General features: G+C 36.2%; 1 protein-coding gene across 33 annotated transcripts in view; it reads right to left on the minus strand.

Annotated features, from left to right (window-relative positions):
- The window catches only part of dlg2 (discs, large homolog 2 (Drosophila)), a 223,840-nt gene that overhangs the window by 87,597 nt on the left and 117,836 nt on the right, over positions 1–18,407 (minus strand). Inside the window, exon 1 of one of the 33 annotated variants that reach the window (XM_058788941.1) lies at positions 18,165–18,406. The exons of 30 other annotated variants lie outside the window; for them this stretch is intronic. In XM_058788941.1, coding sequence (XP_058644924.1) covers positions 18,165–18,242 — 78 coding nt within the window. In that variant the 5' untranslated portion in view covers positions 18,243–18,406. Of the gene's footprint in view, positions 1–4,801; positions 5,155–18,164; position 18,407 lie in introns of those variants that run through there. 2 more of the 33 variants (XM_058788947.1, XM_058788940.1) reach the window with 2 other exon arrangements.

Here is an 18,407-nt window from a genome sequence, read left to right on the forward strand (position 1 = left end):
GTGTGAGAGAAGTCAGTTAAAAAGCAGCTAAATCATCCAGTGAGCCATTCCTAATTCCCAAAAGTGTTGTGCGTTTTCCATCACACTTTTAACATGATGACAAACACCACTTATCACTGTCAATGCCTGAAATGATGACAGCCTCGGGATGTGTGTGTGTGTGAGTTGTATGCCATGTGTCACTGCCAAATGCTAGTCATGGATGCAAGCAAGCTGTGATACCACGTCACCGAGATAAACCCTTGTATAATACTGTTGAAAATGTCATAAGATGCTGTCAAATTAATTTTCCCACCTTTCAATAGACAGACCATCAAGTGACAGGTGGTCAGCCCTGACATTCACACACGCCGCAGTGCCCACTCAAGCAGCTACACTCACAAGGGCGAGAGAACATGGCACCTATGTGAATGTAATATTAACATAAAAATTGCTGGATATGTCACACACTGAAAACAACCAGCACATGACAAGCCACCTTAGTTGACACATTTTCCCACACACTGCAGCACTGTTCATTCACATAAATGCAGATGTATAAACAAAATGCATTTACCTGTATATTGCATATACGCAAATATATATATAGAACTATATACTATTTACATAGTTTAAAGATTTTATAACCTTGATTTAATGAATAACTGAAACAACAACAATAATTAGTGCTGGGCAACGATTAATCATGATTAATCACATCCAAATTTACTTTACATACTTTATACAGACACACACATACAGTATATATTTAAAAAATATTCCCATGTATATATTTATATAATTTATATTAAACAAATATATTTAATATATAAACATAACATATTTTTCTTAAGTATATACATGCATGTGTGTGTATTTATATATACAGTACATAATAAATATACACAGTACACACACATATATTATGTACACAAAAACGTTTTATTTTGGATGTAATTAATTGTGATTAATCGTTGCCCAGCACTATAATAATTTAATTTAATTATAAAATATAATTTTGTTTTATTTATTATTTATTTTATTTTATTTTTAGTTCTAATATCACAAATATGTTGCAGTTTTATATTTATTTGTGACATGGAGATTTTCTGCGTCCTAGATTAAAGAAGTCATTAGATGGTGTATGGATTACAATAGATGTTTTATTTAGTAGATTTTTGAATGTCTTGGATTTAATTGCTGCGTGTCATTTACATCTGTGAGGTTTAGACTATCGTTCTAGCAATTCATTCAAACCACGTCATGTTGCAGTTCCTACTGTAATAAAGTTATCAGCTAAATGCCAAGTATTTCCATTTTACCATTCACTCACCAAACCCAACTTGCATTCAGCATTTGGCAAAGGTTCATTTTGGACACTGTGTATGTATGCAAGCAGGAAGCTGGTGCTGTTAAAGCAGCACAATGAATGACAAAATCCTTGGCTTGATAATTCACACTGTAGGCACTGGGAGTGTCTGGGATCAGGGTTCTAATTAAAAGCCCCCTCTCTCATGCGGCTCTTAATAGAAGAGAAGTACTCAGGCTACCACGTGTCTTAATTCTGACAAGAACTGAGAGACTCTCTTCACTCCTTCCCCCTCTCTTACTGTGTTTCCCACTGCTCTCAGAAATCAACTCTTCATTTCTTCCAGCTGTTCCAAAACCATAAAACACACACACACACACACACACATATGATGAGCCAAGAACTCCCACACTGCAAGATCCCCACAAAAATTGAAACCCACGTCGCAGGGCAGAGTTTAAGTGGTTGATTGGTCCTGTCAGTGTGTGACAGGTCATTTATTGCTTCAGTGAAAGCCATTATGGTCCAGAGCCTCTCCTTTACCTTAGAGAGAGGATACAGAGAAAATCAACATACAGTCTGAGAGGCACATGCTGGACCTTAGGTAGCACAACAGGCTTGTTGGGAAAAAAGTATTAATGAAAATAAGCACTGAAATAGCTTTACATATTACCAGAAAACTTTTTGTTTATCATAAAAGAGTGCATTGTTATTTTATTACCATAGGTATAGTGTTAATATGAACTAAAAAGCAAAACAATACAAAACACAAAACAAAACTACATGTCTGACAGGGCCCAAGGCAAAACAATGTTCCGGGTGTCTGGTTGACCCTGTGTGCTGTTGTTGTAGTTCACATTTACCACCACAAGGTGGAGCTTGTGATTAGACTTGGAGACTGGACATGTGGCTACAAAATCAGCCTCCGCACTCGGATTGATACTGGCACATCTAAAGTGATTTTACACACTTTAAACAAAAAAAATCAATTTTCTCTAGCTCCTGTATGATGGATCAAACAAGCAGCTCTGTTGAAAGCTTTGTTCTGAGTCTCTACTTCAGATGAAAAGTGAATGATTTTACTCACTGGCAAAGTAATGTTGCAGGATGAGCAAATGAAACTGTTGTACAGCCGCTCTGTCTCAGAACTGAGAGCAAAGAATGATGGTACAGCCATTTGCCAATTGAACATATGCTTAGTTTATGCCCATTAAAGGCAATGATACTGCCACTGAGTGTGTGCATGTTTACAGTACTGGTTTAACTCAGCAGTTATTGTAAAGTTTGACAAGAGTCTGACAGTCATCAACTGAAGTGACAAACTTTGGTCAGTGTTTAGCGAATGTTAATCACTAAGAGCCCATAGGAGGTGTTCGGTGTTAGAGAAGTCATAAGAGTCATCGGTAACACTTTACAATAAGGTTCATTAGTTAACTACATTAGTTAACATGAACTAATAATGAACTGCACTTATACAGCGTTTATTAATCTTTGTTAATGTTAATTTCAACATTTAATAATACATTATTAAAATCTTGTTAACATTAGGTAATGCACTGTGAACTAACATGAACTAACAATGAACATCTGTATTTTTATTAACTAACGTTAGCGAAGATTAGTAAATACAGTAACAAATGTATTGCTCATGGTTAGTTCATGTTAGTTAATACATTAACTAATGTTTAACTAATGAACCTTATTGTAAAGTGTTACCGAGTCATCTAGTCTAGAAAGCCCATGCACATTGCTGAACTAGCTTAAAAAATAATGTGGTTTTAGTTTTCATTAATTTAAATAAATATTAATAAAAATAAAAGTATTACATTAAAACCTTAAAAGATCTGAAATGCTGCCTTAGCAACTAACTATAAAAAACTGAAAAAATATAAAGCTAAACAGAAATAAATATAAGAGAAAATAATACAAATAACAAAAGCAAATGACAAAATTAACAAAAACTTAAAAAAAAAAAAAATATATATATATATATATATAATATTTATAATAATAATATTTCAAAAACTACAATAGTATATAAATAATAATACTAAAATAACACTCCCATTGCTGTCAGATTTTATTTCTGATTAGAAATACATTACTAAAATACATTCCAATTGAGCTAATACACAAAACACAACTTATTTAGTCAAACGTTACATTATTGGCCAAACATTTTCAGTGGGGGGGATCACAGCTTTTGAACAGAGTTTATGGTATACAAGCTTGATGGAGCACTAAAGTCTGCCAAATTAACTGTCAGAGCTTATACCACTGACCTGGCCTCAGATCTACTAACCACACCAGTTCACTGAATTATGGAATAAAAAGTGCTGGAAGTTATGAGAACTTCCTCCTGGGTTTAGCTAATTGGATTACGGAGGAGTGCATGGAACCCAGGAGCAGAGGGAGATTTTAAAGAGTGGAAATTTAAACAGGGGAGTGATTATAATTTAATGCAAGGGGCAGAGAGGTTAGCTCTGCAGATACAGAAGCAGTGCCAACACTTACTTTGGAGAAATAGCTTTTTGTTGGATCCAAGAAGAGATTCTGTGAACCTAGCCTATGGCCATTGCATTAAGCACCACAAGCACCATAATAATCACCATTAGTGTTCACTAAAAGACAGTTTCAGCTCCTTAGAGACGGTTTCAGCTCCTCAATGGCTCGTCCCTTTCCCCCAGGGTCTTAATGTCCTCTTATCATTTCCATCTTGTCTACTTGTACCTCAACTATACTTTATTTACAGTATATCAACTCATCTTTGTATCCTGAAAAAAAAATGCAGGTGCTTGACCATGCAGTGCTCACCACTATTATATTCTGGTGGTCCCTAGATATAGCTCAGTCCCTCATTCAAGTCTGTTGGATTTTTTCGCTAATTTTACTGACTTTGAAAAAATAATAACACACCAAATTGCAAGAGTGTTAAGAGTGATGTTGCATTAGCACATCCAGCCTAACATACATAAACCCCTCACAGTGTCTACACTGCATAGAATTTCCTGAGCATTTTGTGTCTAAAATATGGCTTCAGGCTGCACATCCAACCTTAAATTGTTTTAACACCTCTGGTATCCTTCTAAAGACAGAAGACAGCTCTTACATTGATTAGTTTCATTAGTCTCTTTTCCACTGGAATATGTCTCTGAGTGCTGGCAGGATCTGTGAGTGATGTTTCAAAGGCTAATGCACGGACCGCTTTTGGTCGAGAGCCAGGCCTGTGTAATCAACTTCAGAAATTATGAAACCAGTTCAATGGTTCAATAAAAACTGGAAGAGCAGCTAAATCCACAGAGAGAGACATAGAACTTAAAATAGCATTATCTAACAAAAGCGAGAAGGCGGCTAAAAGGAACTATGGAGAATTGTGAGCAATTGTTATTCTTAAGTGGTCTGGTTTTGAAAACCATTCAGTCTTTTATTGTCTGGGAAACACTGTCTAAAATATCCGGTTGCTGGTCTACCTGTTATAAACTCGACGGTTGAACTGAATAAAGAGCTGCTAACCTGACTGCAACTCCTTCGGTGTCTCTTTAGAAGTCTCTCAGTCAGACTTTGCTTCCATTTACAGACGGTGACGAGCGATGGCCATTTAATCGGTCCCAAGTCGGGAGCTTTGCTCTTCAAGGCCTCCATGCTGAGACGTTTATGCAGCGGTCGTAAGGATTCAACTCGAGGAGGGGCGAGAAGGTTGGGCGCGCTTCCTCTGTGGAACTTCTCCCGAAAAAGGCCATTATTCACCAGCATGTAGCTCATGGCGGATGGCAGTTCGCCCAGCAAAGCTGGACAATGCGCAAACTTCCACAAAAGCCCCTGTCAAAGCCTTTCGAATGCACCCAATCAATGGACAGCTTCGCAACAAGGTCACCCTAACACCGATACAATGTACATATCCACAGCCCAGTGGAGCCAAACCACAAAAAATGGACTTTTCTGGCTAATAAACAAACAAATCCATTGATTCTTTATAAAACCGAAAGTCGGTCAAATATCAGAAGCCAAATCCAGTGGCTCTGGATGTGCAGAGGACAGTTAGAACTCCAGGCTCAGACAGGCGTTAACTCTCAAACAAATCATTGTGCTGCTCGAGAAGACAGCATCGGTCCCAGAAGTCTCTTCATCCTTGGATGAGTCTCTCCTTCCATCGGGGGACGGTGTATGTGAGCGGAATGGCTGAGATGGATCTTTCCGGCCGTGGCCTGTGCTATGGTAGGCTAGGCTAACTGAAGCTTAGTTGGACGTTTTTCAGGGTGGGGAAGGGAGAAAAAAAAGTGCACAGAGAGTGACACAAACTCAATAAATCAGGGGGGTGATGGGGCGGCGGAGGGGAGGTAGATGAGATGAGATTAGCAAGGGGCAGTGCTGAGATGCAAATCACATGGGGATATAATTAAAGCCTAGGGGAATATCACTCCACTGAGTGGCCACTGCCAGATTACAGCCAATCAATAATGGAGCCGACAAACACAAACACACATCCATATGCGGCGATGTTTATCAGGCGCAGACACGAGCCAAACTTAAATTCACCACACTGGAAACACCACAGCAGGCTTAAACGCGTATTACAGGATGTTGAGTGTGAAAGGAAAATTAAACGTGCGAAGCGCAAAAACAGCAATTAACCATGTCCTGGGCTCCATGCTGCCAAATCAGACAAAGAGGGATGATGGGAAATCCCAGAATAGACAGGCTAAATGTGTTATCTCTCTGATTACAGCACTAAATGTCGCTAAATGACGACAAGCGGCTAATCAGGTTCGCAGAGGAAATGGTCTGACAGCTGCTTGATCATTATAGCAATTGTAGCCTGGTCTTTCTGAATGAGTGAAAAAGTAATGCGATGAGATGTACGGTATATGACTCAATCAAGGGATGTGAATGTGTTGTATACAAATCTAAATGAATATGTGTATAGACAATTAATGTGTTTTTTTTTTTTTTTAACTTCATGCAGTTTTATTTGTTATTAAATCTAACAGATTAACCTTTTCATTTTTTATATAAAGATCACATTGTATAAAGATATTACAGTTTAAAAAAATAATAATTTATAAGAAAAAAACATTATAAAAATGTAATTATTAGATAAACATAATCATTTCAAAATTATTTCCATTTTTCAAAAACTAAAAGATGGTCATGGTTTGAATGGTAAAAAAACTGTAAAAATGCTACAACCTATTAATTGGTTAATGATAAGTTCCGTTACTATACACTTGTATGCTAGTATTTTCTTTTCTCAGTTTGTGGAAAAGCTGTTTGTGATGAGCTTTGGTTCATCATGTGACTTCCTCATCACCACCTGCTTTTGTTATCAGTGTTTACAAAGGTACTAAACAGATTTCGTTATTTCAATAGGTTGTTATATTAACATTATATCAGTTAATGAAATATGGTTTTTATATGTAAATTTAAGTCAAATCTGTAATCCAAAAATGTTGCTACCGTATTTTTTTACGGTAAAATTGGCAACCACAGCTGCCAGTTTTCCATCACAGAATAACATGGAACATTATAAACGTACTGGAAATTTTAATAACAAAAATAAGGGAGAAAATCAGTAAATAATTATTGGATATTGCTGGTGGACAAATAATAAATTCAAAAACTGAAAAGTGTTGTATGAAAATTTATTTAACATTTTACAGGGCCCAAAGTGTCTCTAGTTGAAGCAATAACCTGTTATTTGATCATTTGTATGTTTTTTCTGATGCTTCTTTTTTATTTTACGGTTGCACCAGACACTGTGCTGCCGTGGTATTTTTATGACATCTATGTTAAAGGCATGAACGGGTGTGCTGTCTGTGTTGCAGTGTTAAAACTGGTGTTTGTGTCACATTAACAAGAACGGAGACATTCGGTCAAAACCGCTCTGCTCACATTCATTGTGTGGTGTTGGATTATCCAACCCCTGGTCAGCTACAGATAAACCAGCCCTGTCTCACTGTATCTCTCTGTCTCACTCTCTTTCCCATGAGGTCGGTGGATAAAGTTGGACAGGCAAGGATGAGAAACATGAATCGGGTTGCCTCGTGACTACCATACACAAAGAACAAGAAAGAAAAGCAGACCTTTAAACAAGGCACTCTAGATATGGGCCAGCACTCATCTCAAAAACTTATCCTTACCCATCTCTCTCTCCGCTCATGTTTATATCCATCCTTATCTGTGTATCAACAGTATGACATTTTGAAATCCATAACTCAAACTCCCCCCATCTGTTACCTGCAGCCGAGAGCTCCATCTATTATACATAAGTTTTAACCTGCACATCTTGTAAGGCTTCCCGGAGAGAGACAGACAGAGAGGGAAGGCATGAAGTGATAGAAGAACAGATCAAATACAAATATTATTGTGTATGAGAAACAAAGGTGGATAAAAAAAAATAAAAAATAAAGAGAGAGTTTGAAATAGAAGATATGCTGTCTAAGCACAGACATACATCCGCTCATATAAATAGATGGTGTTTTTGTTGCCTGGAGATGAACTAATGATCCAAATGCATTACAAATTTCAGGGTAATTAATCAAAATACAGAAATCAGAGTGCCATGCGATGATCAAGGTACCAGCTCAGAATACATCTAAAGCCATCAAAAGATCTTTGAACATCATAAGAGATACTAGTCTTTTTGATTATAATTGTGGACAATCATTTGAGTAGGCAAACTGATACTTCATAATCACCTCAAAAACATCATACTAATTCTTAAAATCCAATGAAAAAACAAAACAAAAAATACAATGTTTTTATAGCCCCACAAACTAACTAGTTTCTACACTTCTCATTCTACGAATGGTTCACTTATACATTAGATATTTCTGCATTTAAAACTGCACAGAGAAAGTATTTTAACAACCAAACCTTTTAAGCAGGAATCCAACAGTCTGACATTACTACTTGACTCTTAAAATGAACTAAAATGTATATGCCCATTCTTATCAAGGAGACCTATTTTGCCCTTTTACAATATGTAATATAAGTCTCATGTGTCCCCAGAATGTGACTGTGAGTTTCAGCTCAAAATACCCCACAGATCATTCAATATATCATTTTTAAAATGACTATTTTGAGTGGAAGCAGAAACATGCTGTTTTCGTGCATGTCTCTTTAAATGCAAATGAGCTGCTGCTCCCGCCCCCCTTTCCAGAATAGGGCTGTGCCTTATGTGCTCGTATCTCAGATACTCTGCTAAAAAAATATGTGTTTGATTTTGATTATCATGTCTATTGCGCTGAAAACATGCATTTTAAAGCCATATCAGTTCTCATCTCATCTAATCTCATCTCATCTCATGATATAGGGTTTTCTAAGAGCATGCATCCGAAGCATGCGTACTAAACTAAATGAGCACTAAACTAAGTTTGCGCTTAAACCAAATCCACACAAGTTTATGTTAAAAACACACATGAGTTGTGAAGGTAAACAGCTGGGAAAGATATTGCATGTTTATATTACATATGTGTGACAGCAGCGTAATATATAGCAAATAAATCAATAAATCCACTGCTCTCGTCTCATATACATGGTCTAATCTCAGGACCAGAACCAAGAAAAGAATAAATATACAGTGCAGATTGCAAGATGGTGAAATGGTATGCTTATGTTTGGGTTCGTTCCAGGTAATGGTGGGCTGTTTGATGACACACACACACACACACACACACACACACTCACACACACACACATACATACATTCCAACCAACACATACACTTCTTTCCTTTACATCTTTGAACCAGCGGAGCAACTAATGAGATCTTTTTTTTTTCACCACTAAATACATCACTGGAACTTCACATCATTAATCTTACAAACAAACAAACAAACAAACACAAAGCAGTTTAAATCGTTGAACAAAAGCAACAAAAACAATTCAGTTCTTTTAGGTGACACATACAGCATAAAACTAAGTAAAATGAACCAATGAAAAGGGAGGTACAAAAAAGTATTTTTTGGACATTTACTATGGCAATACCATGACAGTGCTTTCATTACTGGTTCCGTTACATGGTCATTACTGGTTCTGTTTAGTTAAAGTTCAACTTTAAATAGTGTCAGTAGTGGTGTTGGATCTTCTAGCCAGTGTTACGGTCTCTGCCATTCGGCCTCTTCAAGCATTCTCGCTGTGGGAATAGACTGTCAGTCGCTGACAGCTTGTCTGCTGGCCGACAGGGACGTGCTCCGGCCTTAAGCCCGGGGGGAAATGGTTTGTGTTAGTGAAAGCCATCCTAATATTAACAGTCTTATTTCAGAGTGAAGAGCGGCCGAAATCACCTGTCAGATCCATCTCATGACATGTGCAGCAATTCCCCTCCTGAATCAGAAAATGTCAGACAATTTGTTCTCCTAATTAAGAGGTAAATGAAGCGTTCAGCCTGACATGGAGTGATGAATCTGAGCTGTCCAATTTAGAACATTATATATTCAGTAAATTAAAATTAAAACAATATGAAAACATAAATGTCCCTGGTTTTATTGTGTATGATTCATCAGTAAATAAAAAAATAAAAAAATAAAAAAGTTATGAAATTCACAATATATTCACAATTTTTTATGGGCCAGACCTAAAATGCAACACTCAAGGTCCATCCTCCATCTCCCAATCTACCAAAATGTCTTGAAGATATGCAGCTCTACAACAAAGAAACTATTTGCATGAACTTTACGTTTGCTGATAGTTAAACAATAGCTGCAGTTAGCAAAGATGAGATATACTCCATTATAATTCCACAACACTGCATTATAGTGGCAGACAATCTGAATATGCATAGAGTCTTATCAATTCTGAGTGATAAGACAGAGCAAAAGAGGGTTGTTTTTAGTGCAGGCCTTTATGATCTGGCCATTCTGCCTGCTAATGCCATTGTAATATTCTCATGATGTTCATTAAAGCAGTGCTAATTAAGTTCTTCTAACTCTGCAGCTCCAGAGAACACTTAAACAATGCACACTCATTTAAAAAAAGAAGAGACATACAATGACACCAACAATGTGGGACTAACTAGTTTTACCGTCCTCTTCTAAAATGACCCAACATCCTGCCTTTATGCTGCAATACTACAGCTCTGTTCCCAAACATAATGAAATGCCTACTGTACCTAGACAGCGCTTTAAGGCACACTAGACATGCTTACAGCATGATGTCTGTTCCTAAAGGTTTGCAGCAAAATTATGCTAGTTTTTAAGATGCTTTTGGAGCAACATCACATATTTACCCTGCATAAGGCAATCTCACAATTCATTGCATTAAAAAAAAAAAACATTCAGGATGAAAGATGTAAATTAAAATAATTTATTAAATAAATATTGTATCCAATATATTAAAATGATTTAAAATCATTAACCAGTAAAAAGTTTTGAATAAATAATTGTTTGGTAACACTTTAGTGTAGGGACTAACTCTCACTATTAACTAGTTGCTTATTATATGCCTATTATTAACATATTGGCTATTGGTTATGAAGCACACTAATGAAGCACATATTCTGCAAGAGCATAGTCTACATCCCTAATCCTACCCAATATCTAAACTTAAGAGCTACCTTACTAACTAACTATTAATAAGCAGCAAATTAGGAGTTTATTGAAGCAAAAGTCATAGTTAATGGTTTGACCTTAAAATAAAGTGTAACCAATTTTTTATGTTTTTGAAAGAGGTCTCTTATGCTCACCAGGCTAAATTAAGTTGAATAAAATATACCGTAAAATAAAAAATACTAATTGAAATATCTGTTTTCCATTCAAATATATTTTAAAATGTAATTTATTAATGTAATGGAAAGGTACATTTTTAGCAGCCATTATTCCAGAGTCTAAGTAACGTTTCTCTAAAAGCATTAACTTATGTGGCCCTGGACCACAAAACCAGTCTTAAGTGTCAATTTTTCAAAATTGATTTGATTTATGCATCCTCTGAAAGCTGAATAAATAAGCTTTCCATTGATGTATGGTTTGTTAGGATCGGACAATATTTGGCCGAGATACAACTATTTGAAAATCTGGAATCTGAGGGTGCAAAAAAATCAAAATATTGAGAAAATCACCTTTAAAGTTGTCCAAATGAATTCTTAGCAATACATATTACTAATCAAAATGACGTTTTGATATATTTACATTAGTACATTTTCAAAATATCTTCATGGAATATGATCTTTACTTAATATCCTAATGATTTTTGGCATAAAAGAAAAATCTATAATTTTGACCCATACAGTGTATTTTTGGCTATTGCTACAAATATACCCCAGTGACTTAAGACTGCTTTTGTGGTCCAGGGTCACATATTGGCTAATATACACACATGCATAGACACACACACAAACTATAGCATATCCTTAAAAATGAAGTCTTTTGGAACTGCAAGTTACGTTGTGTGAGAGTATCATAATTGTGCACCATGTATGCAGCATGTAACTGTTGCCTATGTAGAGCATTCACTTACAGAGTTTCAATTCAGTTAGGATGCTGCCTTAAAAGGCAACTGTTTACGTATGCAGTAGACAGTAAGGCACCACTAGGTTTTAAAACAACTCAAAATACAAAGTGAACCTCAACACCTGAACCTCTCAAGGCCTTTGAATGTACAGCCCATGTGCTGACAGACACATTCATCCATCACTGCCTATTAAACCAAGTGACATCTCTAACTTCCTGCGATTAAACTTATCACTGCTCACAGCAGAGCCTGTGGTGGCACTAAGCCACATCTGTCATATATCCCTCCACCAGGACCGGCTCGGAAAACACGTGGCCTAATCCGCAGCGGAACTGCAAACATCCCCTATTTGGGATGCAATCCAGTGCCAGGATTGGTTTAAGCCAGAGTTCAAAACCTGGACATGACAAATCTAGTCATCCCCCTAACATAGGCTGATGCAAGTCAAATCTGAGTTTGTTCAAACTAGTTGGAGAGCAAAAAGGCTTTTGACTAGATTCTGGCAGGATGATCAATAATGTAGAGGCTGTAGTCTGAATCAGCAACACTTGAAATGATTCTTGGCTTTGCTGCTCCTAGAGTGAGGACAAGAGACACCTCAATTTGCTGGAGAAGACAACAGGTACAGAGAGCGAGACAGAATCTAACAATAGCACAAGCCAGTTACAACGTGTATCGCCTCGGTCTTTACAGAGCTTATGACATATGCAATGAAAAAAGTATTTCAGAACAAACAAACCATAAAAGAGGATACTGAACTCGATCTGCAAAATTCAGCTCCAGGTAACATTGAACAAGTGTGGTGTGAAAAATCTCAGCCTGAGCGAATCACCTTCACACAACACCTCTTATTTACTGTTATCCTATACATAACCGCTTGTCACTCCCGAAAGCATATACATTATTCATATAACACAAATGTCAACATGTCTCCATAGTGATAAAGCCTACATCACCTCACCCTCCTATTCTTTTAGGAAAACCAGTTTATTACTTTTCATATATAAAAATGACCCTATGCATTTTTCTACTCTGCTGTAATATCATTCAACGTGCTGGCCCGCCGCCAAGCTTCTATACATATACGTTGCTGAATCACTAAATAGCAACATTAATAAAAAAAAATTTAAAAATCTGCTCATTCTGCTAATGTAGAAGCCTCATCTTACAGACATAAAGGCTATAGCCACATTCCAATATGAATGTGAAGAACAATGCGGACGACAAAGTTGCATTAAATAAATCAGGCCCTGCACGAAAACCAATTTTAAAAAGTCATTGCCGCATGATAAAACCTTACAGAGGCAAATGAGAGAGACAAATGGGGAAGGCTCCAGCCAGAGGATCTAATAACATTTTGGGCCACACAAACGTGAAACAAAATGTGTTGAACCTTGCAGTTCTTTTTATGAGGGCTCAATGCATGAAATATGTGGGACTGCACTGTACTCACAGAAAGAATTAGAGCAGAACTTCATCACCACTGAAACTAGTAAGGAAAATATATAGTGTAAGGCTTGCTAACAATTCCTGCTTGTCATTGGTGGAACTGCTATAACACACACACACACACACACACACACACGTTTACTTTGCTATCTAAATGGGAACATTCCATAAACTTCTATTGTTTTATATACTGCTAGTTATAAATACTAAAAACCTAAACCAAACTCTAAAAGAAGGCTTTCTGCATTTTTACAAACTTATCTTTGGAATATAACATTTACATTTTTCCAGTTCTTTGAAAAGAAAAAAATCACGCAGGTTGTGTAATCTTTTTGTAGTGTTTACATCATGATTTGAATTGAATGCCATAGTACAGGGTTCTTGGATCAATAGTTAAAATGTCACCCCGAAAAATCATATACTTCGTACTTCATATAAAGACAAATTTCATATTTCAGTATTTCATATTTCAAGATAAAAGTCTAACCTTGACTTTAATCTGTTTTATAAAAAGGCTTTTAGACATTCCTCCTATTTGCCTTTACGTAAAATGAAGTTCAAGTATACAATCTTTTGTGTTGACTGCACATTTATCCAAGAGATTTTTTTTTTCCCACTAGAAAAAAAAAGAAAGAAAAAAAAAAACCCAGACCTTGGACTGTATTTATAACCATTCTTTTTCACTTATTTGTTCAGTAGCCATAAAAAGAAAGTACATCTAAAAATGAAAATTCTGTCTTTATGTCTTTTAAAAACCTGTGACTTACTTTCTTTCATGAAAGTAGAAAGTCCACAGTGTTTCATTCCATATAATGAAAATCAATGTTGACCACAAATGTCAAGAAATCTTCAGTAAACATGCTGGTTTTACAGCTGCGAAGAACACAATAATACAGAACTGGTTTACACCGCACACGTGTGGAAAAACATATTGGACCCATAGCCTCCTGAAAATAGTGACTTGTGAATGTACAACAGCGCGATTTAATGGGGCCAAGCCTTCTACTATTGAAGCTTGGCAGGGTTTCTTCTTTAACATACTCGATTATATAAAGGAATGACTTTTTTCCCCTCTCTCTCTCCTTTTTATGGAAGCCCGTTTCCGCAACTGAATAAAAAAAATTAAAAAAGCTTATTGCGACTTTTTATCTCACAATTCTGACTTTTTTTCTCAGAATTGTGAGATATAAACTCGCAATTGTGAGTTATAAAGTCAGAATTGCGTGATATAAAGTTTTGAGGGGAAAAAGACTAATATGTTCTCAGAATTGCGAGTTTATATCTCACAATTCTGACTTTATAACTCGCAATTGTAAGTTTATATTTGTCATTGGTGGAAATAAAGTCGTAATTCTGAGAAAAAAAGTCAGAATTGTGAGTTTATATCTCGCAGTTCTGACTTTATTTCTCAGAATTACGACTTTATGTCTCAGAATTATGACTTTTTAACTCGCAATTGCAAGTTTATATCACGCAATTATGAGAAAAAAAGTCAGAATTGTGAGATAAAAAGTCGCAATAACCTTTTTTATTTTTTATTCAGTGGCGGAAACGGGCTTCCATACCTTTTTGACTGGACTTTTAAAGTATTGATTATAAGTCTGTTGTTTTGTTTTGCTTGTTTTGAATGGATGTTATGATGTTGTGTTTGAAAATAAATAAAAAGTTGATAACGACAAAAAAAAAAAGAAGAAATTTTCAGTAAACAGCAAAATTATTTTAATCTGCTCCTTACACAAAGCCGTTGTATGGCTATTGAAGTCATGAAATATGGTACAGTAATGTGGACTACTGTTATGATGAAGATATTTTTATTTTATTCTATTCTATTTTATTTTTATATTTGTTTGTCATTTTCAAAGACTGACAGCCCTTGGGCCCTTTCTATTTCAACTAGACAAAAAATCCTTTCAGGATAAATGATCCCTTAAAGTACTGAAATAAGAGATACTCAGAATAACTTGTGGACATATTGGAAGTGTGGGTACATTTGTAGAGCAGCTGCTGGGGTGGGCAGGTCAAAGAGAGGATAGAGTCTGTCTACCTTCACCTGTTCCTCAAGTTTAATGGGTCTGAGCACAAGCAAGCAAAGTGACCTAAGAGCACATGCTGTCTGGGTTTGACCCAGACACACATCTTTTATATGAAGGGCAATTGAACACACAAGGACAAAGAGCCTCACGGCTACATAAACAACGCCTAAAACAACCATCTTTCTGGAGATGAAATCGAAAATATTCACATAAAGCACTATTTTTGGGAGAGCTCATAAAGGCTATAGAGCAGATAGAGGTACAACACCAAGGCCATCTTCAAATCAGTTAAATAAATTACTTTTTCTCAGAGGTAATTCACAAATGCAAAAATTGGCTGAGGAGGCATTTTACGCTGATCAAATAATGAAAAAGGTTCATTTCAATTTGATCGCATCGCATCAGCGGTTCCTCCGTAATAGTAGGTGCGCTGTGAGGCCACGAATAAGCATGAAACGCTCCCCAAATCCAAGTTGAGTGTTATAAACTCTAGCAGAACAGTCATTGAATCTTTGAAGATGGGAAAAAAGAGAAGAGAAAGTCTAGAGAGATGTTCTATATCTTTATAGAACAGATGTTCTATAAAGATGTGATGGTTTGTGATGGTTTCTTCTTGTAAGGATTGGGCTATAAATATTCCATACACAAGCCCTGAAATGTATCCACGACACCCTCTCAGAGGTAGAACAGCAATAGCAAAACAATGAACAATCATTAATGCCAGAAAGGCATTCTCAAATAATTACAATTTAAAAAATATATTTCCTTGAAGCTACAGCAGTGTGCAAGACCTTTTTCATATTATTTTCTGTGTTCAGCTCACCTGCACCAACCATTCAGGTGTGCGAGAGGTGCTTATTTATGGATCCATAAATCAAAAGAAAAATACACTGGAAAATCAAGCACAAAAGCTAAATACATGCACTTTAACCTAATAAATTTCCATAATTCAAAGTTTCACTCCTTCTAGCATTAAATGCAAAGCCACTCTCCAAAGCCAGATGACAGTTTGCCAAATTAAAGAATTTCAATTACTACCAAACTGCTGCTGTATAGTTGATAGACCTTCCCTTAGAGACAAAGATCATAAAACCTCACGCAGAACAGGCCAAACATTGGCAGCGCCAAGAAACATCACACCAAGTTTCCTCTGTGGACAGATAAAACAAATTTCAAAGGAACTCCAGCAATGTTCCAGAAGCCTCTGCTGGAGAGTCTGAAACAGTGCCAGCACAGGCAGGAAGGTGAGCAGGGTGTGAAACCCTCCTGCCAAAACAAAATCAATACAATCATCAAGCTTTTGGTGGGGGGAATTTATGAACCTATCAAGAACATGTCAAGGTCATGTATTTTCATGACAATTAAGCACTTTTCCTCCAAAACTGATTTATGCATCAGTGCCACAATAAAGCATGGGGATCCTGATAATTAACAGTTCTCCCTGAAAAATCTGGATTCTCATTAATATGATGTGGAAAAATATATATTATTAAAAGTTTACTGTGGCATTTGATGTGCTATCTTATATGTGTGCTAATTTTAATTACAAAAACTGTATTACAGTAATTGAGAATATAACAAACATCACTGAGAATTGAGGATTTAAAAAATACTATACTAAAAATACAAACAAAACAAAAGTATTACATTAATAACATTAACTGTCATTTTCTTGAAGCAAAATTAAGCATTCGTCAGTTCAAAAGTTTGGGGTCAGTTTTTTTTTTAAAGAAAGAGACCTTCATAATGTTATAATATAATTCTAATAAATAAATTCTAATAAATATTCTTTTGAACTTTCTATTCTTCAAATAATCCTGGAAAAAAAAATTCAGTTTCCACAAAAACATTAACCAGCACAACTGTTTCCAATATTGATAATAATAATAATTTCTGAAGGATCATGTGACTAAAGGATCAACATTGTCATCACAAAAATAAATTACATTTTAAAATAATAAAATAGGCCACTTTTTATAATAATATTTCACAATATTAAAGTCTTACTGTATTTTTGATCAAATACATTCAGCTTTGGAAAGCATAACTTTCAAAAACATTTGAACAATCTTACTGACCTCAAACTTTAGAACAGTACTGTAATCTTTCTTTTTTTTTTTTTTTTAGGTTAAAATATGGCATAGACATGCTCTGGACAGACTTTTGTGAAATTCCCCCAGTAAAAAATTTCAAACCCTGAGCATTTGCACATTAGGCAGGTAAGAGTATAAAACCTGTTGCATTCAAATCCCACACTAACACATACACACCGCTTCCCTTCAAAAAGTGTAAAAGTGATGAGGACCCTTGTTGATGACAGGAACTGCAAGGGCTCCAAAGGTAGCGAATTACTGATAGAGTTACTGATAGAAAGAGACAAATGAGAATTGAAGTGAGCTTGTCAGAAACAAGACTAGTAAAAATTCCAGCAGGCAGACTAGGTTAGGACAAATCGGATATGGTGCTGAACATCTCAAGAGTCGACAGAGGGAGAGAAAGAATGAGAACAAGAGAGGGAGACAGACTGCTAAACTTCACAGATGGTACAGCATGGTAAACGCCACGATAACAGGAAGACAGCAGGTTAAGAGGATTTTATGCTATTTAATGAGAACGATACAGATCATTATTAATGCTTTGTAAAGCAAGCGGGGATTCCGAAAATGGGATAAAACATTATTATTTTACTCCCACTATAAGACGGTGAAGATTAGATCTGGGGGAGGAAAAAAAAGGAAGAACTCAAATCTCGCTCACCAGAAACTCCTTTACAACTGCTTTTCAGCATTAACAAACTTAAATAAAAACACACACCAATACATTTCCTTGCACCTTGCCATTTCCAATCCACCTTTCGCTAATCAATTCAGATTAAAAAGCACTACAAACAAGGTCATATTCTTTTGAATGAACTCTACGCGGAGTAAATGGAAATCTCCCAAACCTACCTTCTGCATTTTAGCCTTCCTAGCATTCTGAAGCAGTCTGCGTCCAAGCTTCTTGGCGTACCAAATGGAGGCAAACATAGTGTGGCTGAGTGGAATCTCTCCGTATGAATTATGAGTAAACACTGTGGAGGAGTCACCAGTCTCAGCGTCAGAGAGAGAGAGAGAGAGAGAGGGGGAGAGAGAGATGCTGTTCACACTCCTCTCCCCTCAGTAATAATCTACACACACACACACACACACACT

This window comes from Onychostoma macrolepis, chromosome 10 (assembly GCF_012432095.1).
Source record: "Onychostoma macrolepis isolate SWU-2019 chromosome 10, ASM1243209v1, whole genome shotgun sequence".
Lineage (NCBI taxonomy): Eukaryota > Metazoa > Chordata > Actinopteri > Cypriniformes > Cyprinidae > Onychostoma > Onychostoma macrolepis.